Genomic DNA, 14,403 nt, shown 5'->3' with positions numbered 1-14,403 from the left:
TGACAGCTTCTATACAGATAGAGAGCAGACTCTAAATCCTGAGGAGACTAAAAACAGGCAGTCCCCAGGTGATTCCCCAAAGGAGGAAATCATCTGTTCCTCAGCACAGATGAACCTCATAGAAGTGATTAAAAAGGCTCTCACAAGGGAGCTAGAAGAAAAATGGGAAAAGAGCCTGGAGAAAGTTAAAGAGAGAGTGGATAAAGAAGTAAAATCCTTGAAAAATAGGATTAGTGAACTGGAAACAGAAAACAGCTCTCTAAAAAACAAAATTGGCGAAATGGAAAAAAATTCCACAGAACAAAAGAACTCAATTGGACAATTAGAGAAAGATTTTAAAAAAGTGAGTGAAGAGAATACTTCACTGAAAATCAGAATTGAACAAGTGGAATTGAATGACTCGAGGAGACAAGAAGAATCAGTCAAGCAAATCCAAAAAAATCAAACAATGGAGAAAAATGTGAAATACCTTCCGGGGAAGACAACAGACCTGGAAAACAGATCCAGGAGAGACAATCTGAGAATCATTGGACTCCCAGAAAAACATGATGAAAAAAAGAGCCTGGACACTGTCTTCCAGGAAATCATCAAAGAGAACTGCCCAGAAGTCATAGGAACAGAGGAAAAAATAAACATTGAAAGGATTCATCGATCACCCACTGAAAGGGATCCTAAAATCAAAACACCAAGGAATATAGTGGCCAAATGCCAGAACCCTCAGGTGAAAGAAAAAATATTGCAAGCGGCTAGAAAAACCCAATTCAAGTATCAAGGAGCCACAATAAGGATCACCCAGGATCTGGCAGCATCCACATTAAAAGATCGAAGGGCCTGGAATATGATATTCCGAAAGGCTAAGGAACTTGGTATGCAACCAAAAATAACTTACCCAGCGAGAATGAGCATCTTTTTCCAGGGAAGAAGATGGACATTCAACGAAGTAAGCGAATTTCATCTATTTCTGATGAAAAAACCAGAACTTAACAAAAAGTTTGATCTACAAATATAGAACTCAAGAGAAATCTAAAAAGGTAAAGATTAATCTTGGGAACTATATTTTGACTATATAGATGTATAAAGAATACATGTATACCTTGTTCTAGAAATTGATGTGGAAAGGACATTGTACCAGAAAAAGGGTAAAGTGGGGGTAGTACATCTCATGAAGAGGCATAGGAAGCCTATTCTATCTGAGAGAAAGAATGGAGGGGGATGAATATAGTGGGTATCTTACTGCCTTCAGAATTGGCTTTAAGTGAAAAATCTTAAGACCTATTCAATCTAGGGTGAAACTTCTCCTACCTCCTTGGAAAGTGAGAAGGGAAAAGTGAAAAGGGAAGGAATAAGGTAAGAGGAACGGAATACGGTAACTGGGAGGGAAAGGGGTAAGATAGGGGGAGGAACTCTAAGGCTAGGGGAGGGATACTAAAAAGGGAGGGCTGTGAGAAGCAAGGGGTGCTCACAAGCTTAATACTTGGAAGGGGGGAAAGGGGAAAGAAGGGAGGAAAGCATAAACCGGGTTAACAAGATGGCAAGTAATACAGAATTGGTCATTCTAACCATAAACGTGAACGGGGTAAACTCCCCCATAAAGAGAAAGCGGTTAGCAGAATGGATTAAAAGCCAGAATCCTACAATATGTTGTTTACAGGAAACACACCTGAAGCGGGGAGATACATGCAGGTTAAAGGTAAAAGGTTGGAGCAAAATCTACTATGCTTCAGGTGAAGTCAAAAAAGCAGGGGTAGCCATCCTGATCTCAGATCAAGCTAAAGCAAAAATTGACCTAATTAAAAGAGATAAGGAAGGACACTATATCTTGCTAAAGGGTAGCATGGATAATGAAGCACTATCTATATTAAACATATATGCACCAAGTGGGGTAGCATCTAAATTCTTAAAAGAGAAACTAAGAGAGCTGCAAGAAGAAATAGACAGTAAAACTATAATAGTGGGAGATCTTAACCTTGCACTCTCAGAATTAGATAAATCAAACCAGAAAATAAATAAGAAAGAAGTCAAAGAGGTAAACAGAATACTAGAAAAGCTAGATATGATAGATCTCTGGAGAAAATGTAATGGAGACAGAAAGGAATACACTTTCTTTTCAGCAGTTCATGGAACCTATACAAAAATTGACCATATATTAGGACATAAAAACCTCAAACTCAAATGTAGTAAGGCAGAAATAGTAAATGCATCCTTTTCAGACCACGATGCAATGAAAATTACATTCAACAAAAAAGCAGGGGGAAGTAGACCAAAAAATAATTGGAAACTAAATAATCTCATACTAAAGAATGATTGGGTAAAACAGCAAATCATAGACATAATTAATAACTTCACCCAAGAAAACGATAATAATGAGACATCATACCAAAATGTATGGGATGCAGCCAAAGCGGTAATAAGGGGAAATTTCATATCTCTAGAGGCCTATTTGTATAAAATAGAGAAAGAGAAGGTCAATGAATTGGGTTTGCAACTAAAAATGCTAGAAAAGGAACAAATTAAAAACCCCCAGTCAAACACTAAACTTGAAATTCTAAAAGTAAAAGGTGAGATCAATAAAATTGAAAGTAAAAAAACTATTGAATTGATTAATAAAACTAAGAGTTGGTTCTATGAAAAAACCAACAAAATAGACAAACCCTTAGTAAATCTGATTAAAAAAAGGAAAGAGGAAAATCAAATTGTTAGTCTTAAAAATGAAAAGGGAGAACTCACCACTAACGAAGAGGAAATTAGAGCAATAATTAGGAGTTATTTTGCCCAACTTTATGCCAATAAATTCGACAACTTAAATGAAATAGAAAAATACCTCCAAAAATACAGCTTGCCCAAACTAACAGAGGAAGAAGTAAATATCCTAAACAGTCCCATCTCAGAAAAAGAAATAGAACAAACTATCAATCAACTCCCTAAGAAAAAATCCCCAGGACCAGATGGATTTACATGTGAATTCTACCAAACATTTAAAGAACAATTAACTCCAATGTTATATAAACTATTTGAAAAAATAGGGATTGAAGGAGTCCTACCAAATTCCTTTTATGACACAGATATGGTACTGATACCTAAACCAGGTAGGCTGAAAACAGAGAAAGAAAATTATAGACCAATCTCCCTAATGAATATTGATGCTAAAATCTTAAATAAAATATTAGCAAAAAGATTACAGAAAATTGTCACCAGGATAATACACTATGACCAAGTAGGATTTATACCAGGAATGCAGGGCTGGTTCAATATTAGGAAAACTATTAACATAATTGACTATATCAATAACCAAACAAACAAAAACCACATGATCATCTCAATAGATGCAGAAAAAGCATTTGATAAAATCCAACATCCATTCCTAATAAAAACACTTGAGAGCATAGGAATAAATGGACTTTTCCTTAAAATAGTCAGGAGCATATATTTAAAACCATCAGTAAGCATCATATGCAATGGGGAAAAACTGGAACCTTTCCCAGTAAGATCTGGAGTGAAGCAAGGTTGCCCACTATCACCATTATTATTTAATATCGTATTAGAAACACTAGCCTCGGCAATAAGAGTCGAGAAAGATATAAAAGGAATTAGAGTAGGCAATGAGGAAACCAAACTATCACTCTTTGCAGATGATATGATGGTATACCTAGAGAACCCCAGAGATTCTACCAAAAAGCTATTGGAAATAATTCATAATTTTAGCAAAGTAGCTGGCTACAAAATAAATCCCCATAAATCCTCAGCATTTTTATACATCACCAACAAAACCCAACAGCAAGAGATACAAAGAGAAATTCCATTCAGAATAACTGTTGATACCATAAAATATTTGGGAATCTATCTACCAAAGGAAAGTCAGGAATTATATGAGCAAAATTATAAAAAAGTCTCCACACAAATAAAGTCAGACTTAAATAATTGGAAAAATATTAAGTGCTCTTGGATCGGCCGAGCGAACATAATAAAGATGACAATACTCCCTAAACTAATCTATTTATTTAGTGCTATACCAATCAGACTTCCAAGAAAATATTTTATTGATCTAGAAAAAATAACAACAAAATTCATATGGAACAATAAAAAGTCGAGAATCTCAAGGGAATTAATGAAAAAAAAATCAAATGAAGGTGGCCTAGCTGTACCTGATCTAAAATTATATTATAAAGCAGCAGTCACCAAAACCATTTGGTATTGGCTAAGAAATAGATTAGTGGATCAGTGGAAAAGGCTAGGCTCACAAGACAGAATAGTCAACTATAGCAATCTAGTGTTTGACAAACCCAAAGCCCCTAACTTCTGGGAAAAGAATTCATTATTTGATAAAAACTGCTGGGATAATTGGAAATTAGTATGGCAGAAATTAGGCATGGACCCACACTTAACACCATATACCAAGATAAGATCAAAATGGGTCTATGACCTAGGCATAAAGAACGAGACTATAAATAAATTAGAGGAACATAGAATAGTTTATCTCTCAGACTTGTGGAGGAGAAAGAAATTTGTGACCAAAGATGAACTAGAGACCATTACTGATCACAGAATAGAAAATTTCGATTACATCAAATTAAAAAGCCTTTGTACAAATAAAACTAATGCAAACAAGATTAGAAGGGAAGCGACAAACTGGGAAAACATTTTCACAGTTAAAGGTTCTGATAAAGGCCTCATTTCCAAAATATATAGAGAACTGACTCAAATTTATAAGAAATCAAGCCATTCTCCAATTGATAAATGGTCAAAGGATATGAACAGACAATTTTCAGAGGATGAGATTGAAACTATTACCACTCATATGAAAGAGTGTTCCAAATCATTATTGATCAGAGAAATGCAAATTAAGACAACTCTGAGATACCACTACACACCTGTCAGATTGGCTAAGATGACAGGAAAAAATAATGATGAATGTTGGAGGGGATGCGGGAAAACTGGGACACTAATGCATTGTTGGTGGAGTTGTGAACGAATCCAACCATTCTGGAGAGCAATCTGGAATTATGCCCAAAAAATTATCAAAATGTGCATATCCTTTGATCCAGCAGTGTTTCTATTGGGCTTATATCCCAAAGAAATACTAAAGAAGGGAAAGGGATCTGTATGTGCCAAAATGTTTGTAGCAGCCCTGTTTGTAGTGGCTAGAAACTGGAAAATGAATGGATGCCCATCAATTGGAGAATGGCTGGGTAAATTGTGGTATATGAATGTTATGGAATATTATTGTTCTGTAAGAAATGACCAGCAGGATGAATACAGAGAGGCTTGGAGAGACCTACATGAACTGATGCTAAGTGAAATGAGCAGAACCAGGAGATCATTATACACTTCGACAACGATATTGTATGAGGACATATTTTGATGGAAGTGGATTTCTTTGACAAAGAGACCTGAGTTTCAATTGATAAATGACGGACAAAAGCAGCTACACCCAAAGAAAGAACACTGGGAAACGAATGTGAACTATCTGCATTTTTGTTTCTCTTCCCGGATTATTTATACCTTCTGAATCCAATTCTCCCTATGCAACAAGAGAACTGTTCGGTTCTGCAAACATATATTGTATCTAGGATATACGGCAACATATCCAACATATAAAGGACTGCTTGCCATCTAGGGGAGGGGGTGGAGGGAGGGAGGGGAAAAAAAATCGGAACAGAAATGAGTGTAAATATAATGTAATTATTAAATAAAAAAATTTAAAAAAAAAAAAAAAAAAGAAAGTGATGAATTAAATTTTGGTCAGGACCTATGCTTTGAAGCTCTGGCTGCATGGAGAACTCCAGTTTTTTACCAAAGAGTATCCCTTCCCCAGGGAGGATCCCACAGGTTTTGCTGAGCAGTTCCCATTCACCCTGTATCCATACATATCCAGGTATCTGGAACTATATCAACTCATGGTCACCTTGGTTATGTTGGAAACAGGGAAATTGGTGCCAAAAAGCTACTTGGGAAGCTCCAGAGGAGAATCTTAAGATATCTTGGGACTCAGAGGCTGAGGAAAGGAGCACAACCATTTCAAGTTGTGGGTGAAAAGCTCCTTGAAGCCACACCCTTATGGTCCCTTAACCCACTGATTTAACAAAGCTCCCAGATGCTCCCAGATCCCTGGGGATCTATCATTCCATTTCATGATAGACTCACCCAAGCTTTTGTTGCCAACTCAGGTCTTAGTGAGGCAGCTCCAGCTTCTTTCTAACTGTGTTAATAATCTTCACACTCTCATTAAGCTGACTAATTTTGATTGGCAATTCACTGGGCTCCTCCTTGAGACCGCAGCACAGCTGGCAGTTTCTCTTGCAGAGTAAAATAAAAAGAATAAAAAGGAACTTGGGGAGGCAAAAAGGAAATCTTTCCTTGTAGCCCTTCTGCAGGGCAGCAGCTCATTTCTTATTGTCTCTACTCTGTATCATCAAAATCAAGCAGGGCAGGAGTTTGTTTTACTTGTGGAAAACCAAGTCATGGGAGGAAAGAATGTAAGAGGGAGCTGGAGGAGATGCTGCAAAGAAAAGAGAAAGGCCCCAGACAACTCTGAAGGACCCGCACTCTATTCCCATTCACTCAGCATGATACATCTCCAAGGAGGGGCTGCAGGAGGGCTGGCACAAGAAGGGGGGTATTCAGGCCACCGTGCTGCTGACTCCTGTTGGAAGTGGCTCCTTGCTCATACAGGGTCAAGAAGGGTCTGTCTTAGTTGACACTGGTGCCACATTCTCAGTGTTAAACCCGGCTCCTTTCCCCACTCTCCTCCCCCAGAGTCAAGAGTGTATCTCAGCTGGGGAGATTGCTAAGAAGACCATTCCAGCCTATGTCTCACAACCTCTCTTCCCTTTTATGATAGGATCAGTACCTTTCACCCTTTTGTCTTAGTCCTTGAAACCCTTAGCCACTTACTAGAATGTGACCTGCTCCATAAATTACAGGCCATTATTTCATTTGATATTAAAGGAACCATTACCTTGTGCCTTTTATCACTGACACCCTCCATCTCTGAAAGTGTCCCCATTCCTTTAGGTCTCTTTCCCTTCACCCCTTCTGAACATCCAGCACTTACTCAAAACCCCTTTCTCTTGGGATTTTCAGAGGCTGTTGATATCAGGTTAGTTAGTAGTATTACTGTTGTGCAGCTGGACTCATCTCAATCCTTACTCTCCAAAGGTCAATTTCTCCTCAGCACTGAAAACACTGAAGGATTGTGGCCCCTTATCAATGCCTATCTATTTAAGGGCTTCATTATTCTCTGTATTTACCCAGTGAGCACACCCATCTTTCTAATCCATAAGTCTGGTGGATAGAGCTGGAAGAAAATAACTCCTTGAAAATTAGGATTGGGCAAGTAGAATAAAATTGTGTTTAAAAATTGAAAATTTAAGAAAATCTGATAGAAAAACAAGTGATCTGGAGAACAGATTGAGAAGAGACAACATAAGAATTTTCAGACTACCCAAAAGTTATAATAAAAAAAAATCTGGGTACATTATTGCAAGAAATTATTAAGGAAAATTGCCAAAAGTTATAGAATAAGAAAGTAAAGTAGAAATAGAAAGAACCTATTGACCATCCCCTCTAAGAGATCCTATGAAGAAAATTACAGGAATAAGGTCATAGTCTTATTTCAAAATTTCCAGATAAAAGACAAAATGTTGCAAGCAACAAGAAAAAAATTAAATACTGGGGAAAATAATCAATATTTCATAATACTGGTAGGTTCTATACTAAAAGACGGTAGAACATAATATTTCAAAGAACAAAGTAATGGGATTGTATCCAAGAATAATCAAAGGTGGGTATAATTCTGAATGAAAATGTCTATTAGATGGATTGAATTTGATATGAAACTTCTGGAAGAAATAGAAGGAAATCATTAAAGGCTAATTATAAAGCACTGGAAAGGGTTCATATATTACTCATGGTATATAAACCTGCTATCAGTATTCTTAAAACTCACATCTCTCATATTGGCTAAGATGACAGGGGAAAAAAATAATGTTGGAAGACTTGTGGGAAAACTGAGAAACTAATACATTGTTGATGGACTTGTCAGTGGATCCAAACATTCTGGAGAGCAGTTTGGAACTATGCCTAAACGGCCAAAAAACTGCATGCTCTTTGATACAAATTCCACTATTGGGATTGTATCCCAAGCAAATCATAAAGGAGGAAAAAAAGACCCACACGTCCCAAAATGTTTGTAGCAGCTCTTTTTATGTGGGCAAAGAATTGGAAAATGAATAGATAGCCATCACCTGGGAAATGGCTAAATAAGTTTTGGTATGTGAATGTTATGAAATATTTTTGTTCTATAAGAAATGATGAACAAGCTGATTTTAGAAAGACTTGGAAAGATTTATACATACTGATACTGAGGGAAACAAGCAGAACCAGGAATACATTGTACACAGTAATAGCAAGATTGTGTGATCAACTATAACAGACTTGGTTCCTCTCAGAGGTTCACTGACTGACCCAAGGGAATTCTAATAAACTTTGGCTGGAAAACAGTATTTGCATCCAGAGAGAGAACTGTGGAGACTGATTATAAATCAACACATGCTATGTTCACTTTTTCTCTTTTTCTACTGTTTCTTTCCTCTCATGGTTTTCTTTTTTGTGCTGGTTTTTCTCTCCTACTATAATTCATAGGGAAATATGCATCTTGCTTTATTTAATGAATGAATGTTCAAAACAAAATAAAACACTAAAAAAAGAATTTCCTTTTATATCATAGTACTCCTAGAACCATCTCACTAGTCTCCCTCATTTTAGAAAAGGGGGTTCAGCACTAATGGCATGTCCAGGATGGCAATTTGAGTGTGGTCAGAGAAGGAAGGTGAGACAACTATACCCCCAATCTTCTCTAAAAGACTCATTTCTATATTTCTCTGTCACATCATCACAAGAGAGAGATGCAAAGGGGAAAATGAAACCAGCTTTTTCTAATGATCTACTTGAGTCCTAGGCACAATGTTAAGCACATCACAAATACTGCCTCATTGGATCTAAAGATCTCAGTGAGGCTCCTGTTATTTTTGGTCTCATTTTGCAATTTGGAACCCGAGGGACACAAATGTTGAATAATATGTCCAGACAATGGAAGTAATGACAAGTCCTGGACACAATTTTGGATTAATTCATAATCAGTTTTTTAATGATGGCTAGGAAATAAGACATTGAGATCAGGATCTTGGGTGGAAGCCAAAGATGGCTCTGGAGAGTATTGAATTCTTAAAAAGTCTTTAGAAATGAGGCTATATCTGAAGGTGGAAACCAACAATCCCTGAGGGGGTGGACCAGGAGCTGGACAAGAGCCTTCTTCTCCAGTTGCTGAGGGCATGAGGAACTTTACCTGACTCCAGGTACCTGGACAAAGGCATCCATCCCTCCCCAGCCAGTGAACCATGGACAGTGATCGGGTAATAATTCCTACATAAGCTACTCTTTAGTGATGAAAAATCACGTACCTCAAGGACTGGAGCAAATTCATGCATCAGCAATGTCCTTCAGAGACCGAGGAATAACCTATAAGGGACTGGTTTCTGAAAGAGGAAATAAGAAGGGGAAGTCTTAAACCTAACTGAATAAGTAGTTATTAATATGGGTGAAATAATAATTTTTCCCACTAATAAATTTCCAAGATTATAATTCATTTTCCCCTAGAGGCATATCTCTAACGCACTGTGGCGCCCCCTAGGGGCACTTTAGAAAGAGGCAGTGAGGAAGAGGAGCCTTGAAGGGAGAGAGACGCATCAATGGCCGGGAAACTCCCTGATGTCCTTCTATGCCTCTGTGTCCACAGGGTGTCTGAGAGGAGCAGGGCTTCATGGAGCGCGGAACCCCCAACATGACTGTGTCCTCCACACCTGAATATCCAGGATATGGTTCTGACAATTCAACAGACTATAGTGAAAATGAGAGTTCATCTGGAAGCCTTGACTTTGATGACTGGCTGAACATCCTTTCTCTGCTCATTGCCCCGTTTGGGCTGATGGGGAACGGCGCCGTCCTGTGGCTCCTGGGCTTCCGCATCCGGAGGAATCACTTCTCCATCTACATCCTCAACCTGGCGGGGGCCGACGCCCTCTTCCTTTGTGGTTCCTTTCTGATCAGTATAGGTAGAATTTTTAGCTATATTTTTGATGAGTTAATATGGATCATACTGTCATGCCTCACATACATGACCTATACCGTGGGCCTGAGCCTCCTGGCCGCGATCAGCACCGAGCGCTGTCTCTCCGCGCTCTTCCCCATCTGGTACCGATGTCACCGCCCCAAGCACGTGTCGGCCGCGGTCTGCGCCGGGCTCTGGGCTCTGGCCGGGGTGTTCTGGCTACTACCTTTTGCCATTCGGGAATCTGAATCTCTGCGACGTTTCAACTTCTTCATCATCCTGGGTGCGTGGCTCCTCCTCCTCACGTGTGTGATGGGCGTGTCCAGCCTGACTCTGCTGCTGAGGGTCCAGTGCAGCTCCCGGCGCCGGCGGCCCCCCAGGCTCTACCTCCTGATCCTGCTCACGGTCCTCGTGTTCCTGCTCTGCGGAGTGCCCTGGGGGTTCTGGATTTTCGTGGATTTTCACTTGAAGATACGCGTCACACCTTATTGGTCCTGTGAGTTCCTGTCCTATGTGAACAGCAGCGTGAACCCCCTCATTTACTTCTTCGTGGGCAGACTAGGGAATAGGAGGAGGGAGCCTCTCAGGATGGTGCTCCAGAGGGCCCTTGGGGATGAGCAGGAGTTGGGAGGTGGGACAACAAACACCCCCCAAACCAGCAGCACAGAGGCTATACTCTGAGCCTAAGAAGATGTTCAGACACAGCAGCCTTTGAAATGAGGCCCCTGCCCCAGACCCACTAGCAGCTCCCCCTCCCTTAAAGGAAAATCAGGATTCCCCTGACATTTCTTATGTTGGTGCCTAGGGTGTGAACTCTAGGCAATGAACATTTATTAGGTGCCTATTGTATACCAGGCAGCTGGATATCCAAAAAGGACAGAACTCCAAGGCCTGGAATGGGAAGAACCAAGGTCACATCTAGTGGGAGAAACAAGCTGTATAACCTTGCACAAGTCACTCAACTCTGCCTCAGTTTCCTCATCTGTAAAATCAACTATCAAAAGAAATGGTGAAGCTCTCCAATATCTTTGCCCAGAAAACCTCAGATAGAGTCATATTACTGAACAAGACTAAACCAGGATTTGTACTAAGCTCTTCCAACTATTTCATCTAATCCTCCCAATACACTTGGGATGTATGTGTTCTCCACATAGACATTTTACACACGAAGAAACTGAGGCAGGCAAAGGTTCAATGACTTGCTCAGGCTTCCAAAACAAGTAAGCATCTGAGACTGGTTTTGAACTCAGATCTTCCTAATTCCAGGCCCAATCAATGCTCTGTGTACTTTGGAGAACCATAGCTTGCTGGAAGCTTCTCTACCTAGGGCCTGAGGTCCAGGTCATGTGTCAACAACCCAGGAACCTGGAACCTGGAAGAAATCATGTGAACGTTTCTGTTGATAGAGCACCAGCCCTGAAGTAAGGAAGACTTAAGTTCAAATCTGGCCTCAGATACTTAACACTTCCTAGCTGTGTGACCCTGGACAAGACACTCAAACCCAATTGCCTCCAGAAAAAAAAAATGTTGTGAATCACTGTTGATTGGAAAAATGCAAATTAAAGACAACCCTGAGGTTGTCTCTTAGGTACCACTTCATATCACTCAGATTGGCTAAGATGTCAGGAAAAGATAGTGATGAATATTGGAGGGATGAAGGACTGGGGCACTGGTACATTGTTAATGGAATTGTGAAATGGTCCAGTCATTTTGGAGAGCAATTTAGAGCTGTGCTCAAGGGACTATAGAACTGTGCATGCCCTTTGATCCAGCATTGTCTCTACTGCTCTATATCCCTTGGAGATCATGGAGGAGGGAAGGGAACCCACATGTACAGACATCTTTGTTTCTGCCCTTTTTGTACTGACAAGGAGATGGAGATTGGATGGCCATCTGTCAGGAAGCAACCGAATGGGTTGTGGCATATGAATGTGATGGAGTATTACTGTTCTATCAGAAGTGATGAGCAGGCTAGAAAGACTTACATGAACTGCTACCGGGTAAAGTGAGAAGAACCAAGACAACATTGTACACAGTAACAACAAACTTTTGTGATGATCAGTTGTGATGGACATATCTCTTTTGACCAGTGTGGTGACACAAAGAAATGTTAATGGACTTGTGATAGAAAGTGCCATCTGCATCCAGAAACAGAATTATGAACCCCATGTCTGGATTAATACATTGTATTTTCACATATTTGTTGTGGTTTTTGTTTGCTTGATTTTTTTTCTTTCTCACATTTTTTTCCCCCCATTTTACCCTGGATTTTCCCATGTAGCATGATGAATATGGAAGAACTGCTTCTTCCTGTATCACATGACTTGCATGTATTTGGAAAAATAAAATACTATTTAAAAAATTAAAGGTAAAAATATTTACACACATATACATATACACCTACATACATAAAATGTGTATATATAGCTATTCTATTTCTATTTCTAATCTAGATAATTTACATTTTTGTAAATATGCTTCCATTTCACTTAAATTGCTAGATATATTGACATATAAGTGGACCAAATAACTCCTTAGAATTGATTTCATTTCATTTTCATTAATGGTAGCTTAACACTTTGCATTTTTAATATTAGTGATCTATTTTTTAATTAAAATAGATAAATAATTGGCTAACTTGATTGGGGATTTTCAGTTTGTTCTTTTTCCATTGTTAATTGCATATCCAATTCATTGTTCTGTCTTTTATTTATTGATACAAGTATTTTAACGACATAAATTATCCTGGAAATCTTACTTTGCCTATTTTTCTTTAACCCACTCATCCTTTAAGATTAGGTGGTTTCATTGCCAATTAATTTTTAATCTATCTTTTGAGGTCTTTTATGAAATGTAACTTTTTGCATGTGATCTAAAAAGGATATTTTTAATATTTCTTATTTTAATTATGAAATTTTATATCCCAATAGATGGTGAATCTTTATAAAGGTACCATAAAGTGCTAAGGAAAAGGGGTTTGTTTATTTCCATTTCTTGTCAGTTCTTTCCAGATATCTATCATATCTAGCTCATCTAAAATTCTATCCATTTCCTTAACTGTTTTTTAATTTACTTTTGGTTAGATTTTCCAATCTCCAAACTGAAAATTAAAGACTCACACTATTAAAATCTATCACCACCTTTAATTCATTTTTTAAATTTAATTTTTAGAATTGCGTATGTTTAACATATATTGATTACTTGTTGTCTTAAAAAAAAAGAGATGGGAAAAGAGAAGGAGAAAAATTTGGAACGCAAGACTTTGCATGGGTGAATGTTGAAAGCTATCTTTGCATGTATTTCAAAAATAAAAAGTATTAAAAAATAAAATAAAATACAATAAAAATTAGTTTCCATTACATTTGGTGCATATGGTTTAGTACTGATGTTATCTCATATCAAAATATGGTTGCTCTGTTTAATTTTTTTAAATGAATCTATTTTAGCATTAACTTTGATTGATATCATAATTGTCATCCCTATCTTTTTTCCATCAGGTGAAGCACAGTAAATTGTTTGCCATTCTCCATTTTAGCTCTGTGTATATCTCCCATTCATAAGTGTGTTTCTGGTAAACAACACATTGTTCGGTTTTGATTTTTACTTCATTTTTTCTATCTGCTTTTATTTTAATGTACCAGCAAAGTTAAATATAATTTTCATTTTAAAAATCGACATTTAATTAACTAAATGACTTTTAGGTATTTGTGACAACAATATCAGAATTAAATGGAAATTTTGATATAGAAGATTCAGAAGAAATATAGGGATAATATTAAACACTGATTATAAAGGATTCATTAAATTAAATTTTCTAATCTATCTTCAAAATTCTAATCTATGAAAATGTTATCAGTATTACTCTTAGCTCTATTATCATTAGTAGGTACTTTGAAAGAGAGTGGAGGTTGTATCAAATATTATGGGGTGAGTTTAAAAATCAAAATTAGGAGGAAAAAGTAAAAAGGAGGAATTATTTGATACAAAAGGAGCATGAAAGGAAGAAATGATACAGAAATGGAGGGGAAGATTTGTAGTGTTAGAACCTTAGTTTCTTGGGATCTGTGTTTAAAAAGGAAGTAACAACATATACATCTAAAAGGATATTTGAAAGAAAGCCCTTCTAAATTTATAAAACAATGAGGATGAAAGGAGATGATAAGGGAGGGACTTTTAGAATGGAGTATAAATTAAGGATAGAAGAGGATAAGGAAGGGACTCAGAAGGGTGGCTACAATAAGGAATCTAAGGGTAAAGGGAGAGAGTAAAGTAAAAGAGAAAGAATAAAAAGAGAGGCT

The 14,403-nt window shown here is 37.8% G+C and overlaps 1 protein-coding gene across 1 annotated transcript; it reads left to right on the top strand.

Annotated features, from left to right (window-relative positions):
- Positions 1-9,160: 9,160 nt before the first annotated feature.
- Positions 9,161-13,464, top strand: LOC127540229 (mas-related G-protein coupled receptor member X1-like). Its single transcript, XM_051964837.1, has one exon. It carries the CDS (start codon positions 9,818-9,820, stop codon positions 10,784-10,786), a length of 969 nt encoding a protein of 322 aa, XP_051820797.1. The 5' UTR covers positions 9,161-9,817; the 3' UTR covers positions 10,787-13,464.
- Positions 13,465-14,403: the final 939 nt, after the last annotated feature.

Source organism: Antechinus flavipes, chromosome 6 (assembly GCF_016432865.1).
Source record: "Antechinus flavipes isolate AdamAnt ecotype Samford, QLD, Australia chromosome 6, AdamAnt_v2, whole genome shotgun sequence".
NCBI classification, from domain to species: Eukaryota; Metazoa; Chordata; class Mammalia; order Dasyuromorphia; family Dasyuridae; genus Antechinus; species Antechinus flavipes.
The sequence above is the reverse complement of the archived record's forward strand: the minus strand, read 5'-3'. Positions and strand labels throughout refer to the sequence as shown.